This window comes from Bombus terrestris, chromosome 7, assembly GCF_910591885.1.
Source record: "Bombus terrestris chromosome 7, iyBomTerr1.2, whole genome shotgun sequence".
In the NCBI taxonomy this organism is placed as follows: domain Eukaryota; kingdom Metazoa; phylum Arthropoda; class Insecta; order Hymenoptera; family Apidae; genus Bombus; species Bombus terrestris.
Window position 1 is genome coordinate 20,615,874 of NC_063275.1, and position 17,780 is coordinate 20,633,653.

The following is a 17,780-nucleotide window of genomic DNA, read 5'->3' on the forward strand; positions in this document are numbered from 1 at the left end:
TCTACCTGTGTATTCAATTAATCTTTATTGAACCATTGAAACTATAATATACAAATAACGCGCCAGTATACAAAATTATCACCCAGATTTCACCAAGCAAATTAAGTGCAAGATGATACCAACTTTTTAAAGGAGAACACTTTTTAAATATTTATACTCGTCATTCCATCTTTATATCTGCGTTACGTGAAACGATTTTAATTATCCCTGCTATTTGTAAATACTTGATGCACTTCCACGAGTATGATTTTATGCTTAAAAATTAATGTTTGACAATTGCAAGATTTTTAAATATTTTGTTCCTTTCTTTGTCACTGTTGCGTTGGTACATTATTGTATTTGTGTATACATTGTAATAGGAATAATTATAATATACATATATATGTATATATATATATAAATATACTTATGTACACAGTAAATGTCCTTAAAGTAACATAATTGATTCAGTTCGAAGGACATGCTAATCCGATACGTCGATTAATTTTCCAATTTCATAATCGATCGATTACATATATATATATAATTTATGTAAGATTAAATTTAACGTAACGGTAATCAATGAATCATCAATATTTAATATTTAACCGAAAGTCTTCGCCGATAAAGACTCCATTGATAAAACCTTCCACAATCTTAAGAACAGTTTCCGATTGTAATATTGTTTCGGTGTAAAGAAAATTCCAGGTACGATGTACGATCAAACGAAATGACGCGAAACGATAAAGGCAATTGTGTAATCTGTGCGTTTCACATTCTTTTTTTCTGTTCGATGTAAATAGAAAAAAAAATTTCATTTCACTTAATAGTACGTCACAATCAATCGGAATACGATTTTCAATGAGAATGTGACAAGCACCTATTGATATATCGTCTATGTATAAATTCTAAATATACAGTAAACTCTAACTGCCTGAAAAATGCGTTTTATCTTACAAAAACGTTCCACCAATAAATTATAATACAAGTCTCGTAAACGAGGTTCATGTTCACGCGATATGCTCCGATTATATAATCTCTAAAAAATAAACTATAAGCTATATCGTGGTGAATACCCCCTAACCGTAAGTGCCGGATGATCGCCTTAATTTCTTTTCTCTTTTTTGACATTTCGATTTCTCGCTCGAACGGATCTTCCGTTTTCTTTTTCCCCTGTACAAAAGGAGAAAGACAAAAAGGCTGCGTCTCGAAAGGCGGAAAGTAAATACATGTTTTGAATGATACAATCGATCTTAAAGCTGCGACACAAATGTGCGGTTGTCGATTACCTTTCGTAATACCTAAGAATATAGTTTTTCACTGTTAATCGGAGAAAATAATTTGTACAATTTATTAAATTTAAAAACAAATTCAGCAAAATCGGTTATAGACGTTGCTCATATTTTTCATAAATCTATATTATCTTTTAACAAAAGAAGCAGTCCTGCCGATTATAAAAATTTGTTAATCCCTACGCTCTATGCCTCTAAAACTAATTTCTACGATAAGGGAACGATTCGATTGCTATGAAAGTTTTATAATCGGTAGGAGCGTCGTCGGCCGATGATAATCGATAAAATGACCATGTATAAGGCGTATCGTTTCGTACTGTTTCCAAGTTATTGTTTCTGCATCGCTCCTGTAAAGGGAACACGCTTTGTAATCGAATTAGGTTATTGGAATGATTATAAACAGTCTGCAAATTCGATGCATTTTCTTTTTGTTATCATCAGTGTGCGTTTACGATTGATCGAATAATGCTGCTGGAAGAGCCCGTAAAAAGGCCTGACACGAAAAAGTCGTGACATGGCGGTAAAATGGTATAAAATTCGTTCAAAATTGGCCTCTAAAAAGATAGCGTTCCTTGCCTTCTTCGAATTTGATGTATAAACGTTAATGCCATAAATGTAGCTGTTATAAAGTATTCTCGATTAGAGAAAATTCGTTTCTTGCATCAGTGGCTCTTTCACGCAGTATATATTAGGCTGTTGCGCTTGTTTCATTTTCTCAATATTTTTAATCTGCTTTCATTTCAATCCAATTAATATTTTCATCGCAGTATAATCTATTGTAAATATGCGTCCAAATGAAAATGTTTCATATTTTAATAGAGTTTTCTTTTCACATGATACACACCTAGGACGATAATTAATACGCTGGCAACGACAACTGCGTATCAAGTTCGAAATGATCCTCGTTTTCAAGCAAACAATACATCGACATTTCGAGAATTATTTCGAACACGTTCTACACGTCGCTTAATTGATTCCACACCTCTAGCTAATGAACGACACGGTTACATGGTTTCCTAGAAAAGTCTACGTTCTCTATATTCTCGAGTACATTACAAATATACGCTCGTCTCGAAGGAGCTTTTCCCTTACGTTCTATATACCTGTGGCTTTGGCAGTTGCGTATCTCTAAGTAACGATAGGCCTCGAGAATTCTTTATTGCGTTCAAGAGGGAAGGATGTCGTTTCTAGTCGGGCGAAAAAGCAAGTTGGCGTTTCCTCTCTGGTCCAAATTCATTTTCTCGTCGATTAAACAATCAGAAATTCGCGTATCTACGATCTACTTTGCTATCATCCGAGCCAAAAGACGGATTTCTTTTGTTTATAATTGTTCGTTAAAACAAATCTATCAATCAATAATCATATCATTTTTACCATCATTTGTTTAATTTACTTCGAATTCCTTTTCATCCTTAAAATCTCTACGTTTGACTGGACGATTAAGCATCGCGATATTCTAACAGGTGAGCCGCTTTTTTCTATTAAATCGGCAGTGAATACACGCTACGACATACATTTTTATTTTGCTTCTTCCAAACGATCCTACTGTCGTATTACGTTTCTAGCGAACAGAAACTGTTTGATCATTAGGATTGTCGAAAACAATCCAAGGAACTTGATGGAGGTGTCGTGAATTTCACGTAACGTGACTTTTTCCTTGAAAGAAAAATAACAAATAGTTCTCAGCTCGCGTGTATCCAAGATATCTCTTCTTTTTCTTCTTTACCCTCTTTCGTGTCAGAGATTAGGATCTGATCTTTGGATGCTCAAGGCTGTTGCGCAGCGTGAATCATGGCGACCTTCAAGTCCTTGGCCAAGTGAGAGACGTCCACCACGCTGTCGACCATTTCCTGAACGGCGGATACGCTTGGGAAGAATTGTGCCGCCTGTTTTGTCTTCGACACGGTCTGACCCAGAGCCTCGTTTAGAGCGTTCGCACACTGTAGAACACGTGTTCTCACGTCGTTCCTCGTCACGTTTCTGTGCACCGTGTCACCGATGTGCACCAGTCTATGAGCACTCAGCACCACGAACTTTCCATGCGCTAGGAACACCTGCTTTTAAAAGATAGAAAACGTTTCTGTTAATTTCATTTTATCACTTGACTTCTTTTCTCGGTCATAACGTTTCTTAATTTTTTAAATCATAGGTTTTCTTTTCCCTTGTCTCGTTTAATATCAATGAAGCAATGCTACCCAAAGAATTAGCGAATAGCGTATGTTGGTAAAATATTTATCCTCTTTATAATATGTAATTATTAAAGAACTCTACTGTATCGTGTTCTTTCTACATATAAATAGTAATCAATTAATAGTTAAAAGATAAGACAAGGTGATGAGCTAGGTTGAAATTTCTAAAAGATATGTATGTATGTAAGATCCAACCGGAGCCTACATATCTGTAAACAAACGTGTAACATATTTTTATCTGTTGTTTCATCGCTATTTATTTTCTCGTACTCTCTTGAACCTAATTTCCTATTTTATCGATTTCAAATTGAAATATACCCTCAATTAAAACTACAATACTTTATAATAGAAAGAAATTCTACTTTTCCTACTACAAAAATTCTTTTATTTTACCATACTCTTAAATCTGACTTTTCATTCATCTCTCGCTCCACAATCTCTGTCTTCGAATTTTAAACTCTAACCTGAGGTACCCTTAATCAAAATACTCCGAATACTGTAAAGTCAACTCAGTAATAATACTCCACGAGGATTTATTTTTCCATGGCATATTTTCTCGGCCCATGGTTCATCCGAAGGACAATGGCCATTTAGATTTCCAGGTTTACGGTACTCGCCTTTGGTGGTTGGTTATGCTCGACTGTCTGCATGAAGGCGTCAATGGCGTGAGTCAGGTGATTGCCATGTGTGATCACCTGGGCGGCATAGAAAGCCAGCAATTGTTTGTCGTTGGGATCCATGGGTGTCGGTGTCGTGGGTGGCATTTGAATCGTGGCATTGTCCGACTCGGACACCAGGAGATCGTAATTACTACGTAGTTCCTGTGGCAGCGTTGCCCTCACTTCCTCGCGTTGCTTCGCGACTACCTCCCTCGAGTCAAGATTTACGTAATCGTAATCCTCGCCGGCGCCGCTGTTGTTGCTGCTACCGGTTGAAATGATCGACGACCGTTTGAAGAGCAGGGTCGAGTTGCCCTGTTTTAGACAAATTTTACAGGTTCGATTATTTTAAGGAATTCGATAATTAGGATTATTTTAGGATTAGGATTATTTTAAGGATGATAAGACTGTACGTGTGATTTAAAAGTAGTTGGAATTATCTTGTACGATGAAACGTAGGATTCTAGATTGCAATATGATGGGAAAAATAATTGTCGTTGCGATGAAATTGAAATCGGAGAAGAGGCTGTTAGAAGAAAAGGGGAAGGAATTTGGTTACTGGACATTTCTGTGGAATGTCAATTAGTAAATTTTTAGCGTATGTGTTTGTGGAAAGTAATATTTGATGATGATATGTTTTCCACCAAGTAAATTAGTAAGTTTATTATAAAAATAGAATAACAAATTGATAAGAAGTGGGAAGAGTGATCTGATAATTGACAAATGATTGAAATTTTTGCAGCTACCAGATAGAACTCGTAAGATTTGAAAAATTTTTTTTTCAGTTTTTAAAGTTTTTATGTTTAGAAAAATACAGAATATTCTATTAAGACTTGGTCTCATCCATTAAACGAAAGATCGTACGAATTCAAGTTTCTAGGGGCCCGAGAAAGTGTAAGTCAAAATTTTGAGAATTTAGATACAACGTAGTTCAACTCTTAAAAATGTCATTCCTTCAGATTTCGAATCAAGTTACAAGCGTCAGTTTCTCCGCGATATTTTTCATGACTTAGCAAAATATAATAAATATTGTAATAATAATAGACGCTATATTACGAAAAATATCAATGGACCGTCATACACCACTACGATCCTCAGTCTTCGCCATATTTTCCTCCATGGTACTAAAGCTCTTGAATTTTCACACGCGTCTATGAAAAGATGAGAACGGTGTCGGCGTATCGTACGATTAAAAACAAGAGAATGATGTTACATAAGCAAAGTTCGTAAACGCCTTGTAAGAAATATACGCGAATCATAAACGACTGGTTCCTCGTTTGATTCTACATGGAAACGATGTGAATTTTGTATTCACGAGAACGGACGACGCTTGGAACAAGAACCTCGGTAAACATGACCAATCGATCGAACGATGATCCAGTCGTTTATAATTTCGTTATTCTTGTTAGAAGTTTGTAATAAAACATTTACAACCTCATTTTCTTACTTTCAATCATACAATATACACCGACATCGTTTGACGAGACAAAACTGAAACACCCTGTGTACGACGTATCGAACCAATTATACCAGTTAACCAATTAAACGCTCAAATGGCTAATCCTACGTGCTTTTTCGCGTCGCGAGTGTCTTCTTTTTTCCCGATTCCACCAATCAGAGAGATGGTAATTTCGTTTCTACTCGATGCTCACCTGAATGAAACTGGCGACCTGACGAACGTCTTCCGTGAGTGCCTGAGCGCACGCGATCAGCTGATCGAGTGGATCCGGTTGCACCGACGGCAGCAGGGAGGAAGGTGGCCCGTTTGTAGGTGTCGGGGTATCGCCACCCCCGCGACACAGTTTACCCGCGTCCCATTCCATCGCGTCCAGTTCGGACGCGGCTTCCTGCACGAGCTTGTCAGAGTCGCGGAGAGCCTTGACCAGGGGTCGTAGCTTCGAGGCCAACCCTTTGTCCGGTGCTTTTCCCGCATTCCCCAGCGTGCCTGCGCAAGAACACAAAAATTATGTGTGTAGAGAAATCATGGCAAGTCTCCTGGGACAATCCTTTCCGGCGTGGCTTCGTTGATTCGACGCGGACCAATTGTTCCACGTCGACAGCCACTCCGCCTCGAGATTCGCTCCGCTCTTCGTGAAACTAATTCGAGCATGGGGAGAGGAATTTTCTGTCGTCGACAATGCGTGCATCATGGATTTGCGGCGGTCGATGGGTTTGCAAGCGTAATTAGAAATGGCCAGCGTTTTCTTTTTCATGGATGTTGATCGTAATTGCGATTGTTGCGTGGGCGATGATGATGTTAAGACGACGTTAAGATCGCAGGCTGGTACTACAATAGTTGCACATAATGCGATTTCCTTACTTAAAAATAAAACCTACTATTTCAGAACTGAAGGCTATCGAAGTGTTATCACTTCCTACGCGTCGTGTTTGTTTTCAGTCGATTAAAAATATCCTGTTAACCTGCGCTGTCTCAAACGTTTAAACATACCTTGAACAATTGACAAACTCTAGGTAGAATGTTTCAACTACTCGCTTCGTGTGTTTCATATATTTTGTATACTTTGTATATTTCTTCAAAGGCACATGCATGTTTCATATTCGTATCTTATGTCCATTATACAGGAGACTGTATTCTTCGAATCATTTGTTAATCTAATTTACTAAACCATTTGGTTAAAAAGAAATTAATAGAAAGTTGAAATTAATAGAAGTACAGTTCTCCTATTCTTCTTTAGATTCTGATAATAATATGAAAATTCAAAATTGATACGTGTATATACAATGGAACGTACGTATTGAAAACAAACTCCCGTGAAAGACCTAACGAATGAATGGATCTGATTAAGAATTAAAACAACGACCAGATATTTCTCTTCTCCGATCATCAGATTTTCAATTTACGTCGAAGGGAAACCGAATATATCCTCCTCGTATCAAAGAAATAATAACGAATTTATGAATATTCCGTACAATATGTCTATACTTCAGCAAAGTGAGAATTACCTTCGGCAAATTCAGCCAGATCGTGCAAAGACGTTCTCAGCCTGAGCGCAGCAAGCCTAAGATCCATTAGGGTGGCGTCTAATCGTTGAGGCGTTCTCCATGTGGGGCTGACGAAACCGAGTAACCTGGCTATCGCTGCGGATGCCTCGCTCTGCAGCCTTTGTAAACCTTCCAAAGCGGAGTCCAACTCCAGGGGAAGCTCCTTGCTAACTGGAACGTCGTAGATCTGCTGCGTTTGCGGCGGAGGTGGAGGTGTCGGCGTTTTCGGCACGGGCGTGTTGTGTCGGGACGGTAAAGAGGATGCTGGAAGACGCGATCGAGGTACATCGTAATCCTGTGCAGCCAGGCTGGATCTGAAACGAGGCAAACGTTTTGTCAGTGTAATCTGTGTATACAGTCTTCGTTCGTAAATACGATTTACCAGTATGAATTATGATTCGTTCGCTAATTAGAACTTGGACATTACGATTATTGAGATATGTATAATTTTGTGTGCTAGGCTAGATTGGCCGCGTAGTAGTGACACGCGTATGTGACTATGAATGTGTGGGAGTATGTGTGTACGCGACGTCTTGAAAAACGTACGAATGTAACTGTTCCGTTGGCAGTGTGGCGTGGAAGATGGTGAGACAAAGAAAGTGCTGAGACGCGTGCAAATGTATATCGACGAAGATCCCGTACATCATTTATTAAATAAATTTAAAATTATTTTAATACGAATTCTAAGTGTAACCATAGTGTCCCTTTACTTTTATTTCGGCAATTAAGGTGCACGATTCTCAACAACGATAGATCTTTTATAGATCTTGGACAAAACGTGATACATTGGAATCTCGATTAACAGGATGTGAATTAATGAAACGATCAATGGATTGGTCCTTCTCTTTAAAAAATATCGTAAAGCGAAAGAAATTGCCACATTGTGATCGAGGATTTTCTGTTCTGTTTAATATTAATACAGTGAATCCGTTTATGATATCGATATTTATAAAATAATTCGGAATAAATGATGTTTCTTGTATGAAAACAGAGTTATTCGATTATCGGAACAGCGAGTGTTATAATTGGCTCGGATAATCGAAGTTCCAGCGTAATTAACCTTCCACGGGAGAAATGAAAGTTCCTAATAGGTTTCTAACGATTTTTTAAGAGCATATCCAACCTTTGCTGTAAATATACATATTACGTTCGTGAATTTGATTTACAAACATATCCAGGCGCAAGTGTTCGAAGATTCGAATTGAAACGTCGGAGGAAACAGGCTTGTTATTAGTTTCGTTTCGCTGTAATTAACTTCAACTCGTTATTGAAAGTTTATCGAATCAAATTTCAGCAAAGTTCCCCGAGTTTTAACTTGACGCGTAGATTTTCCATTAGCGTAGCGAGTTTCCACAACTTTTCATTGAGCGTAGTTTCTATCATTTGCGGAGACAAAGGAAAACGTTTTTAAAATCGTTATATTTGATACGTTTGCGCGGAAAGAATTTATACCTACGATAAAATTTCAGATTTTAGGATCGTTTCCAATTCTTAACCAACCGTTGCACGATAAATTCCTCGTAAAACATTTTAAGCTAGTGCAACACCGTGTGTATTCATTCGAGCGTAAAATTTCTTGTCCGTGTTTTGTCGGCCGCTGTTCTAATTTCTCACAGAAACAAAGAAAATGAACTAGTCTGAATTTTATCGCTGAAAACCTAGCCATTTCGAGAGCCATCTAAAGCGTATTTCCATTTGGTTTCAACTCGTTTCAGTTTCCTATTCATTTAGCCATTAGGGGCCACACTCCCATGGAGTACTATTAATCAGTGGCAACGAAAGGGATGTAGAATAGAAATAATGGTTCCAAAGGAATAGTTCCAGAAGTAAGAAGCCTGTTATCCTAAGTACTTCGTGCTATTAAGTGATTAAATACGATTGATGTTATCAGTAAAGTCGAACGATTACGAAAGTTGGAAGACATTGAAAAGTAACATTTTTTCATGGAATAATGACAGAACCGCAGTTACGTGAAAAACAGAAAAAGGTAACGAAAAAGTTGTTTCTGCTCGAATATTAATTTTAGGTCATAGAGTTTGATCTTTTCTGACTTCTTTTATTACTAGATGCTATTATTTAAGAGCAATATTTATTGCTGACAGTTTACAGCCAGAAATTATAATTATATCTGTTTAAACAATCTGGCATTGTTTTTAACAAAGGGAAATTTGTAAAATTTCGTTCTATATTTCTAGAATCCAAGGGTGGCTGAAAAAGGATTAATCGTCTTAAATTTGAACTTTTTAGTAAGACAAATTTCAGTGTTGGCAAAGTACTTCCTTAAAGACATGGTTTATTTGTTATATGATCTATTACGAAAGAAATAAATTTCATAATAGAATCCAAGTCCTAGACCAGTTAAAATCTCGCTGAATTTATTGAAAAGGTAATTTTCTACTGATAAAGAAAGTAAAAAGAAGTTTGAAATCAGCGAAAAAATTGAGAAACAGTACGTGAGTCAAAAAGTATTGCGTATTGGACCCAATATCAAAAACGATATTAGTGCAAACCATTTATGTACATAAAAAGAACCCGTAATATAGGCGTATTTCGCAATATTTATTTAAATATTTTCAATATACTGATAGATTTTTATAAATCATTGACATATTATGTGACACGTATATCAACTGAACGATTAACAAAATTTTATTTTTATTTCCATTCCCTCTAAATATAACGTCCAGGTCTTTTACTTCGAATATTTCACATATTTCCTCGCACGCTATATACGTTCTGCATATTTTTACACATTTCAGTTTCCCATAAATGCATAAACATATCGCTTGAAAATGATCGATGTCATTTTTCTCTCCATTCTGTACAGGTGCCAAAGCGTGTAAAGTAAAACTTTTTCGACTAAAAGAAAAAAGAAAGAAAAAAAAAAAATAACTACACTCTAACTGAAAATCGTAAAGGAGACTATGACGAGCGTCATTCTATTCTTTTTTCCGAACCGTAAATGGAACCGATTTCTCCGAAACTGCAGTAGGAATGACCGCTGTTGGCACCGGTCCGGTATTTAAGCTCGAGCTTCTCGAAATAAATCACTTCCTAGCAGCTGTATGTCTCGTTACGCTAGCGAACGTATAAAGTTCAACGTACTCGATGTTGATGCCTCGGCATAGTCATCAGATAGCTGTCGTAACGAAAAGGAAATGCTAAAACCTGGTTTAACGAAATACTAAAACTTCAAAAGCTCGAAAGGGATACGGTTTAATTTAAGGTGCACGTTCCATTAGAATGGATTAGCTACGAGTAAAGAATTTTAGGGTTTCTGAACGTTGTTCACGGTTATGCGAAGAAGTAAAATGCTAAATATAAAGATAATGGCTCGTGTCTGCTACTCACTGTTGAAACCTGTACAATGTACATAAGTTTTCTTTATTTAGACTTGTAGCGAATGTTTATGTTTGCAAAATTTCTGATGATATTCGTAATCCAACGATGATTCTCCGTTATTTATAAATTATACTTAACGATGATATTTCATATTCTCGACATTTTGATATTTTTATATTTATAACGAAGAAAAATTGTGTTTTTGTTTGAAGATAGACGATTCTGTTTGGATTATCTATTTATTTTTGATATATTGATAAGTTTTTCTGGCATATAAATTATATTATTATCATATACGTTGAAGGAACACGAAACTTGATTTTTGTTTCTATTCAGTTTGCAAAGAAACGTTATTTTTTATCTAGAATCGGTCAAAGAATTCCAGGTAGAGTGAGATTTTTGAAATACTTCAGTGAATTCTTTTCATTCGAGTTCGTGTATCGAATAACATACGCTACGAAAACTAAACAGAATTTTAATCGACAGAGCATACAAATTAAAATCCACGCTTATTAAACAACGACATTTTTTCCAAGCGAAGGGAACATATTGGAAATTTGATTTTCTTTCTGAGCAAGAGGTTTTTTTTGCTGCCAATTTCTCCTTCATTCTGCGATATAGAAACAAACGGATTTAGAGTTCGAAGAAATCTCTGCATTCCAAAAAATGGCAGAAATTTATGCAGTGACGAATTTCAAGTTCGTTAAAACATTATGTTTTAATTAAAAATTATTTTAACCTTTGTAACTTCGTGTTTTCCAACGTTAGCGCGTTATAATTATTCCCCTCCGCTGAATTACACAATTATGCGTTTAATTTGTTTTAAACAACGAAGCGAATAATCCCCATTGATTTTAGTTTTATTTAAATGCAAATTTTCCTGCAATTATTGGCCGAAACGGTGATTTTAATGATAAATAACGGTGAAAAGAGAGGAAATGGGGCCAATTTCGTATTAAAGAACACTTTTCCGAGGGATTTTCTAATAATAAATATCACGTTAATTTACTGTTATATTAAGCTAAACTACGTTGATTAAATGTTTTTTCATTTTCTCGCGGAGAGTTAATAGCAGCAGAATTTAATTAGATATCTTTTAATCTTCTGCGAGCTCAAAAAGGCTTATTATTCTCTTTTATAAAAGAGACAGGAGAAGAATAAAAAGAAGAATATTAAAATAACCAGAATCTAACATTTTATATATATGTCACCATGTAGTAAAATAGTCCTTGTCTTTCAAAGATGCAAGCCATTGTAATCTAATAACTTATGACCTGATTAATCTACAAATGTGTATTTATTTTTAATAAAACTAACTTTAAGCTTTAGTGCATTATGTTTCCCTTGCAAATACGTAGAAATACACGCATTACTATTACTCAGAATTGATAAAAAAAAAAAAAAAAAAAGAAAAAATTGAAAAGTCAACCCAAATAGATACAGATTCTTTTTAATTTAGCTGATTATTTTATCCAGTGAAGAAACTTCATGGATTCCAGTTACGATTACGATATCATGTACGACATTATCTTACAAAAGACATTATTATGCATCTGTCTTCGTTCTCGCTAGATTTCTACTATAGGAAAACTTCGATTATTTTTTCCTATCCACAAATAGATGAAAAATTTACGTGTCAACGGATTCACCGAAACGCCACCTTAACAAACGATCCTTCTAAATCTCCGATCAAACGTACATCCCATTGAACAACAACGAAACAAAACATCTTGCAAAAGATATCGCGCGTCTACTTTCACTATTATCGCTAAGCTTTTACTATAAAAAAAAAAAAAAAAAAATTAAAACGATCACACCTCAATGGAGCGATCCTCACTGATAACCAGAAGAGAAATTCCTTCCTGAGGAGTTAACCGAATCATCATTTACTAAACGATCGCCCTATACTATCTATCAGACGCTAATCCTGTTAGACAGCGATAAAATAAAAGATCCGCTTGTCTAGCCATCGTATATCCTCTAGAGATCACGTACCGATTCGATCCGCTGAGGGATCCATCGTTGGTGAGGCTGGAGGCCGAGCTGCTAGGGGTAAGGGGTTGCAATGGTCTGGGCACGTCGTAGCAATCGAGAGGCGTCACGCCGGATCCTCCAGAGCAGTTCGAATTCGGTGTGCAGGAGGTAGGTGGCCTGGGGATGTCGTAGCACGAGGGTGCCGGACTTGGACTGCTCGCTGGCGATGGAATCACGGGGACAGCTCGTGGTGGCACGTCGTAACATTCGCTCGCGTCGCCACCGTTGTCCACGGAACTTCTGCTGCCAGTTGTGTATCGTCCTGCACACGCATATTCGACAGAAAATTAATTTCAAGACAAAACAAATGGTGAGATGTTGAGAATTTGGTTTTGTGATTGTAACGCATTTATGTCTAAGCCTGAACGATTTCGGTTCGATGTAACGTTCAACGCAGGCGTTTCCCATACTCGTTTCAGTTTCAGATTTTCGTATTACAGCGCCAAGATGCTTCCAAACGAGATTTCCATCTGTCAGTAGAAATTCGTATTTCGAGTCTGACGTTTATAGGAAATCCCTTCCCTTCAGATCAGATGTTTGTGACGAAAGATCGCGAAGCAGTGTTGCTCCATACTCGTCGGTCTATTCTTATTGTTGTACATCTGTAACTTTTGTATACAGCGGTGTGTTTATAAATAGGTCAGTTCTTACAGCGAATTCATAAATTTTGGAATTCATTTTTCTCGAAAACGTGGCTTCAAAAGTGAAAAAATGTTATTCTATATATACAATTTCTTACTGCGTGTACAGCGATCTTTGGCTAATTGTTCATTTCTGTGCAAGAAGTTAGCCAAGTTCACGTATACTTGACGACCTTTCAAACTTGGCGAGGCTCGAGAAAAGAAAGGATTTTCAGTTTTCAGAGATTAATGCACGTTTTCACTCACACGCGTGTATATCCTCTTTACAATCGACTTATTTCCTTATACAAATGGTACAAGGAAATTTATTTTCTTACGCGTCGCTATATTAGTTTTCTTATATTTCACACGATGAAATTATCTCCAATAACAAGTATACATCTGCATAATTAACGGTGACCTGAAAAGATCAATGTGCGTATTGCCAAACCTTTTGCAAGACGAAAGAAAAACTCAAAAAGCGTCACAGATATCCAAACTTCCGATTATCTGATCTAAACTGCATTAAATAACCAATACTAATACCAATAACGATAAAAATAATATTAAATAACTAATATTATAGCACGACTAATAACGTATAATAATTATTACTTTCTCAATGCAACATAATCTATTCGCTGCAAAATTTATTGCCTATTAGAAACAGATACGATATCGTTAATTTATTTACTAAATATCCGAACAATCGAGATAGCATTGTTCTCGGTAGGCGAATTTTTCGAGCGACTCGTTGCGGACGAACGAGGTTAGTCGGTCGATAGGAGAACCGTGACAGGATCAGCGATCTTTCACTCCACAGATTGGTTAAGGTCCCGCGAGATAGCTTTGTAATTTCCTACGTTAATGGCCCACGATCGCGGAACGTCCCGGATACGTTGATTCGTGAAAGGAACCAGCAGACTATTTTTCTTCGATCATCCGAGATAAATAGACCCGGTACCGGACACGCGAATACGCACAAATAAGATAGCACACGGTACATCTTCTTCTTCATCGTCCGTAACAAATAGAATACAATAGCTGTGATTCCTTTCAGCGATTGTAGCAATTTTCTTGTACCGTTCGAATACAATTACGGGACAGTTTTTGGTCTTATCTCGACAAAACTGACTTGGTTGTTGACTTCGTTTTGCTCGTAGCATGAAAATTATTCGAAGATCGAAATAGTTGGTCGCGTAAGGAACGTAATTTTCTTTTTATTTTTTTTCCTCAAACTTTATTTCAACGACTTTATTTCTCAAAAATTACTTCTCTCAACGTAACGTAGAGAATTTTTACGATTTTGTAAAATATCTGTTAAATATTGATAACGTAAAGTGGACTCGTATGGATTTATCGATTTATTGAAAAATTCGAAAGTCATATTTTCTGTTTTTTTCTTTTATGGGCCAGCAGTTTTAAAATTCAATAGGCTACGAACCAATCACGTATCGTCAAAACATTTTTCTTCTTTTTTTTTTTTTGCTTCTATCATTTTCGTATAAATTCGATTTTTACGATACTTGCTGGATTCATTATCTGTTCCTAAAATATCCTCGTTTTTGAAGTTGACAGACCAAATAACAGAAAAGCTGGCGATCTTCAATTTATCTCAGCTTTGAATAATATTCTAATAAATAAAACGATCGCTAATCGTTTTATTTATTATTGTTACACGACAACTATGTGAAAAAATGACTGTTATATTTATGAATATCCTGTGACACTCTTCAGTAAATATTAGAAAATGCAAAGTAATAGTCAATTAATTAGTACGAACAGAGAATTTCTGGCAAAAAGTATACGACACATGAAAACGTCCATTTACAAACAATGAATAAATAAACTTCTACACGTTTCTACGACTTCATAAACTCGTTTCTATTTAAGGAAGTAAACGTATCGAAACATGAATTTTCTAGAGTCCCTGTAACGTTTTCCTCTTTTTAACTACAATTTCCATGCAATAAATAAATTAAAATAATTACAGCCTTCAGTAAATATTAGAAAATGCAACGTAACAATCAATTATTTAGTACGAATAGAGAATTTCTGGCAAAAATACGAGACATGAAAATGTCCATCTACAAACAATAAATAAATAAACTTCTACACGTTTTTACAACTTCATAAACTCGTTTCCATTTAAGGAAGTAGACGTATCGAAACATGAATTTCCTAGAGTTTCTGTAGCGTTTTCCTCTTTTTAACTACAATTTCCATACAATAAATAAATTAAAATAATTACAGCCTTCAGTAAATATTAGAAAATGCAACGTAACAATCAATTATTTAGTACGAACAGAGAATTTCTGACAAAAGGTATACGACACATGAAAACATCCATCTACAAACAATAAATAAATAAACTTCTACACGTTTCTACGACTTCATAAACTCGTTTCCATTTAAGGAAGTAAACGTATCGAAACATGAATTTCCTAGAGTTTCTGTAACGTTTTCCTCTCTTTAACTACAATTTCCATACAATTTCTTCAAAGCTCTTTTGCTTTGTAACCGAGCGTATGCTGTCTGTGTGTGTGTTCCGTATCGATGGAGTAAAAATTTTTCCAAGTATTTCTACATTATTGATCTCTCGATATAACACCGATGATACAAGCTGAAAGTTTTTATCGTAAATATTGCAACACTACGTATACGTACATTCACGAGTCGATATGTGGTTTTTCGAATGGAGATGGAAATCGTGTTCGCAATAGCGTCGTTTAATGAAAGAAATCGGCGAATAACATCGACGCGCTATCGATTCTCAATAAACGCTCTCTATGGAAATATCTTGTTTTCAACCGAATACCCAGCAACAAAAGTATAATGACCGATTAAACGGATTAAAAAAATCGCTTTGTCGTGATATCCGTACGTATCTAAACCTTCTCGATATACAGGATGATGAGCCAGCTGAAGGAAACCACTTAAATATCTCCTTTGCTCCTTTTGCTGTTGCTAATGTTATGAAAAATGTTTGTAAGACGATTTGAACGATTTCCAATTTCCAGGTGAGAAAAAGTTTTCGATTGGCTCCTTTCTTTTTTCCTAATTTTTTTTCAAGGTCATTGTCGTACTTTAATATAGGAAAGGTTATATAGGTTCCTGTTGTATCGTGTCACGAACGAGAAAGTACATTTGAATATGCCTGAACCATGAGCTTCGGATGACCTTAGACACCAAGAGGATGATGACATTGTAAGACGATGTTAGGATCTGAACTTACGATATGCCACTCTATTTGTTCGATGCAAATTACAAGGCGTTCGCTTCTTTATCAAATACTTGGATCGTTTCCCGGCATTTTAGACCAAATACTTTGTGTTTCTTTTTTATTTCTTTCTCGAAATTTGCAATTTCACAGATACACGGAAGATTATTTCTCAATTTCGAGGTGCTGGAGCTTTGAATTGTCGCGAAATTGTAAATATATTTTTATTTTACGTACGTTACGTACGAAGGGCTGAAAGAAAGCGCGATAAAGTGAAAACTACGATGAACTTTGAACTTCAATGGAGAAACGCGTATATGCTTTTACAATAAACGTTAAATAACGGCAAAGAAACATTCGCTTTTATATCTATATCGTTTTCGAAGAAAAATGCCTTTGAAACAATTTTTCGCCACTTTTCCACTCCTTTGTACAGTTACTTTCTGACGCAGTATCGAAATATAAGTATAATATTGCAGAATAAACGTAATAATTCTGATTGTTCTGTTAATGACAAAAAACACGCGATAAACTGCTCTATATTTTTTATAATTTTTTCGATCGGAGATGAAATTGAAATACTAATTGCAAAATAGATCTCCTATATTTGGCATAATTTTATATTCTCTTTGTAGTTTCTGTGTTCTATTTAACGTATCTCTAAGTATGAAACGAGATTCGTACGAATAGCATAATAGATAGATGAACAATTATTCCATTCGTTGAAATCGTTCGATACTTCCTGTTGGGCACGCGTGCCAAAACAACATCCGGTGCGCTATTTTAATAAAACGTACGCGACCGTGAACGAGATTCTGTATGGAACAGGAAGAATACAAATATATGGAAATCTATTACGAAAATTACGAATAATGTTTATTCGAAACGAGATAATTAATATTATTCTCTAATATGAATTCTCTATGCAACTTTAATTATTTCATGATACTAAAATCAATATTTGTCCGTACATTTACTCGCGGAGCGATGTTAATTGAAAAGTATGCAATCGCACTGTATCTCCAGTTTAGCTCTGTTTAACTAAAACGTTTCAATTGGAATTCACGTTAACGATCAGAATACAAAATAGCAGAGTAATCACTGTATGAATAAAACGACGATTACACTAAAATATCGATACGATTTTCGCGTACGTATTGAAGAAATAATTTTATTCGAATGCAAAGTATTATTTGCTGGAAATTTTGTAATGCCTCGTTAAAGTATCAATTTATATTCCGTACAAATTTCTCACATTCGAATAAGGTTAATTTTTATATTAACTTTTATATTAGCCATAAACAATATACACGTATACATTATTCGGATGAAAAATTAAACAATGCAATTTGAATAATTTAAATCAAAGTTACTCTTCAGCAAGTGAAATTATCTGTTTCTATCCAGCTTTTTATTTATTCAGATTACATTTATTAAAAAGC

At 35.7% G+C, this 17,780-nt stretch overlaps 1 protein-coding gene across 1 annotated transcript in view; it reads right to left on the reverse strand.

Moving 5' to 3' along the window:
• Nucleotides 1–8: 8 nt before the first annotated feature.
• The window catches only part of LOC100651250 (breast cancer anti-estrogen resistance protein 1), a 162,072-nt gene continuing 144,300 nt past the window's right edge, over nt 9–17,780 (reverse strand). The window contains exons 5-9 of the mRNA XM_003396813.4: nt 12,460–12,760; nt 7,084–7,436; nt 5,772–6,064; nt 4,078–4,434; nt 9–3,325 (exon numbers count right to left, since the gene is read on the reverse strand). Of these exons, the coding sequence (XP_003396861.1) occupies nt 3,038–3,325; nt 4,078–4,434; nt 5,772–6,064; nt 7,084–7,436; nt 12,460–12,760 (1,592 nt within the window). The 3' untranslated portion in view covers nt 9–3,037. The remainder of the gene's footprint in view (nt 3,326–4,077; nt 4,435–5,771; nt 6,065–7,083; nt 7,437–12,459; nt 12,761–17,780) is intronic.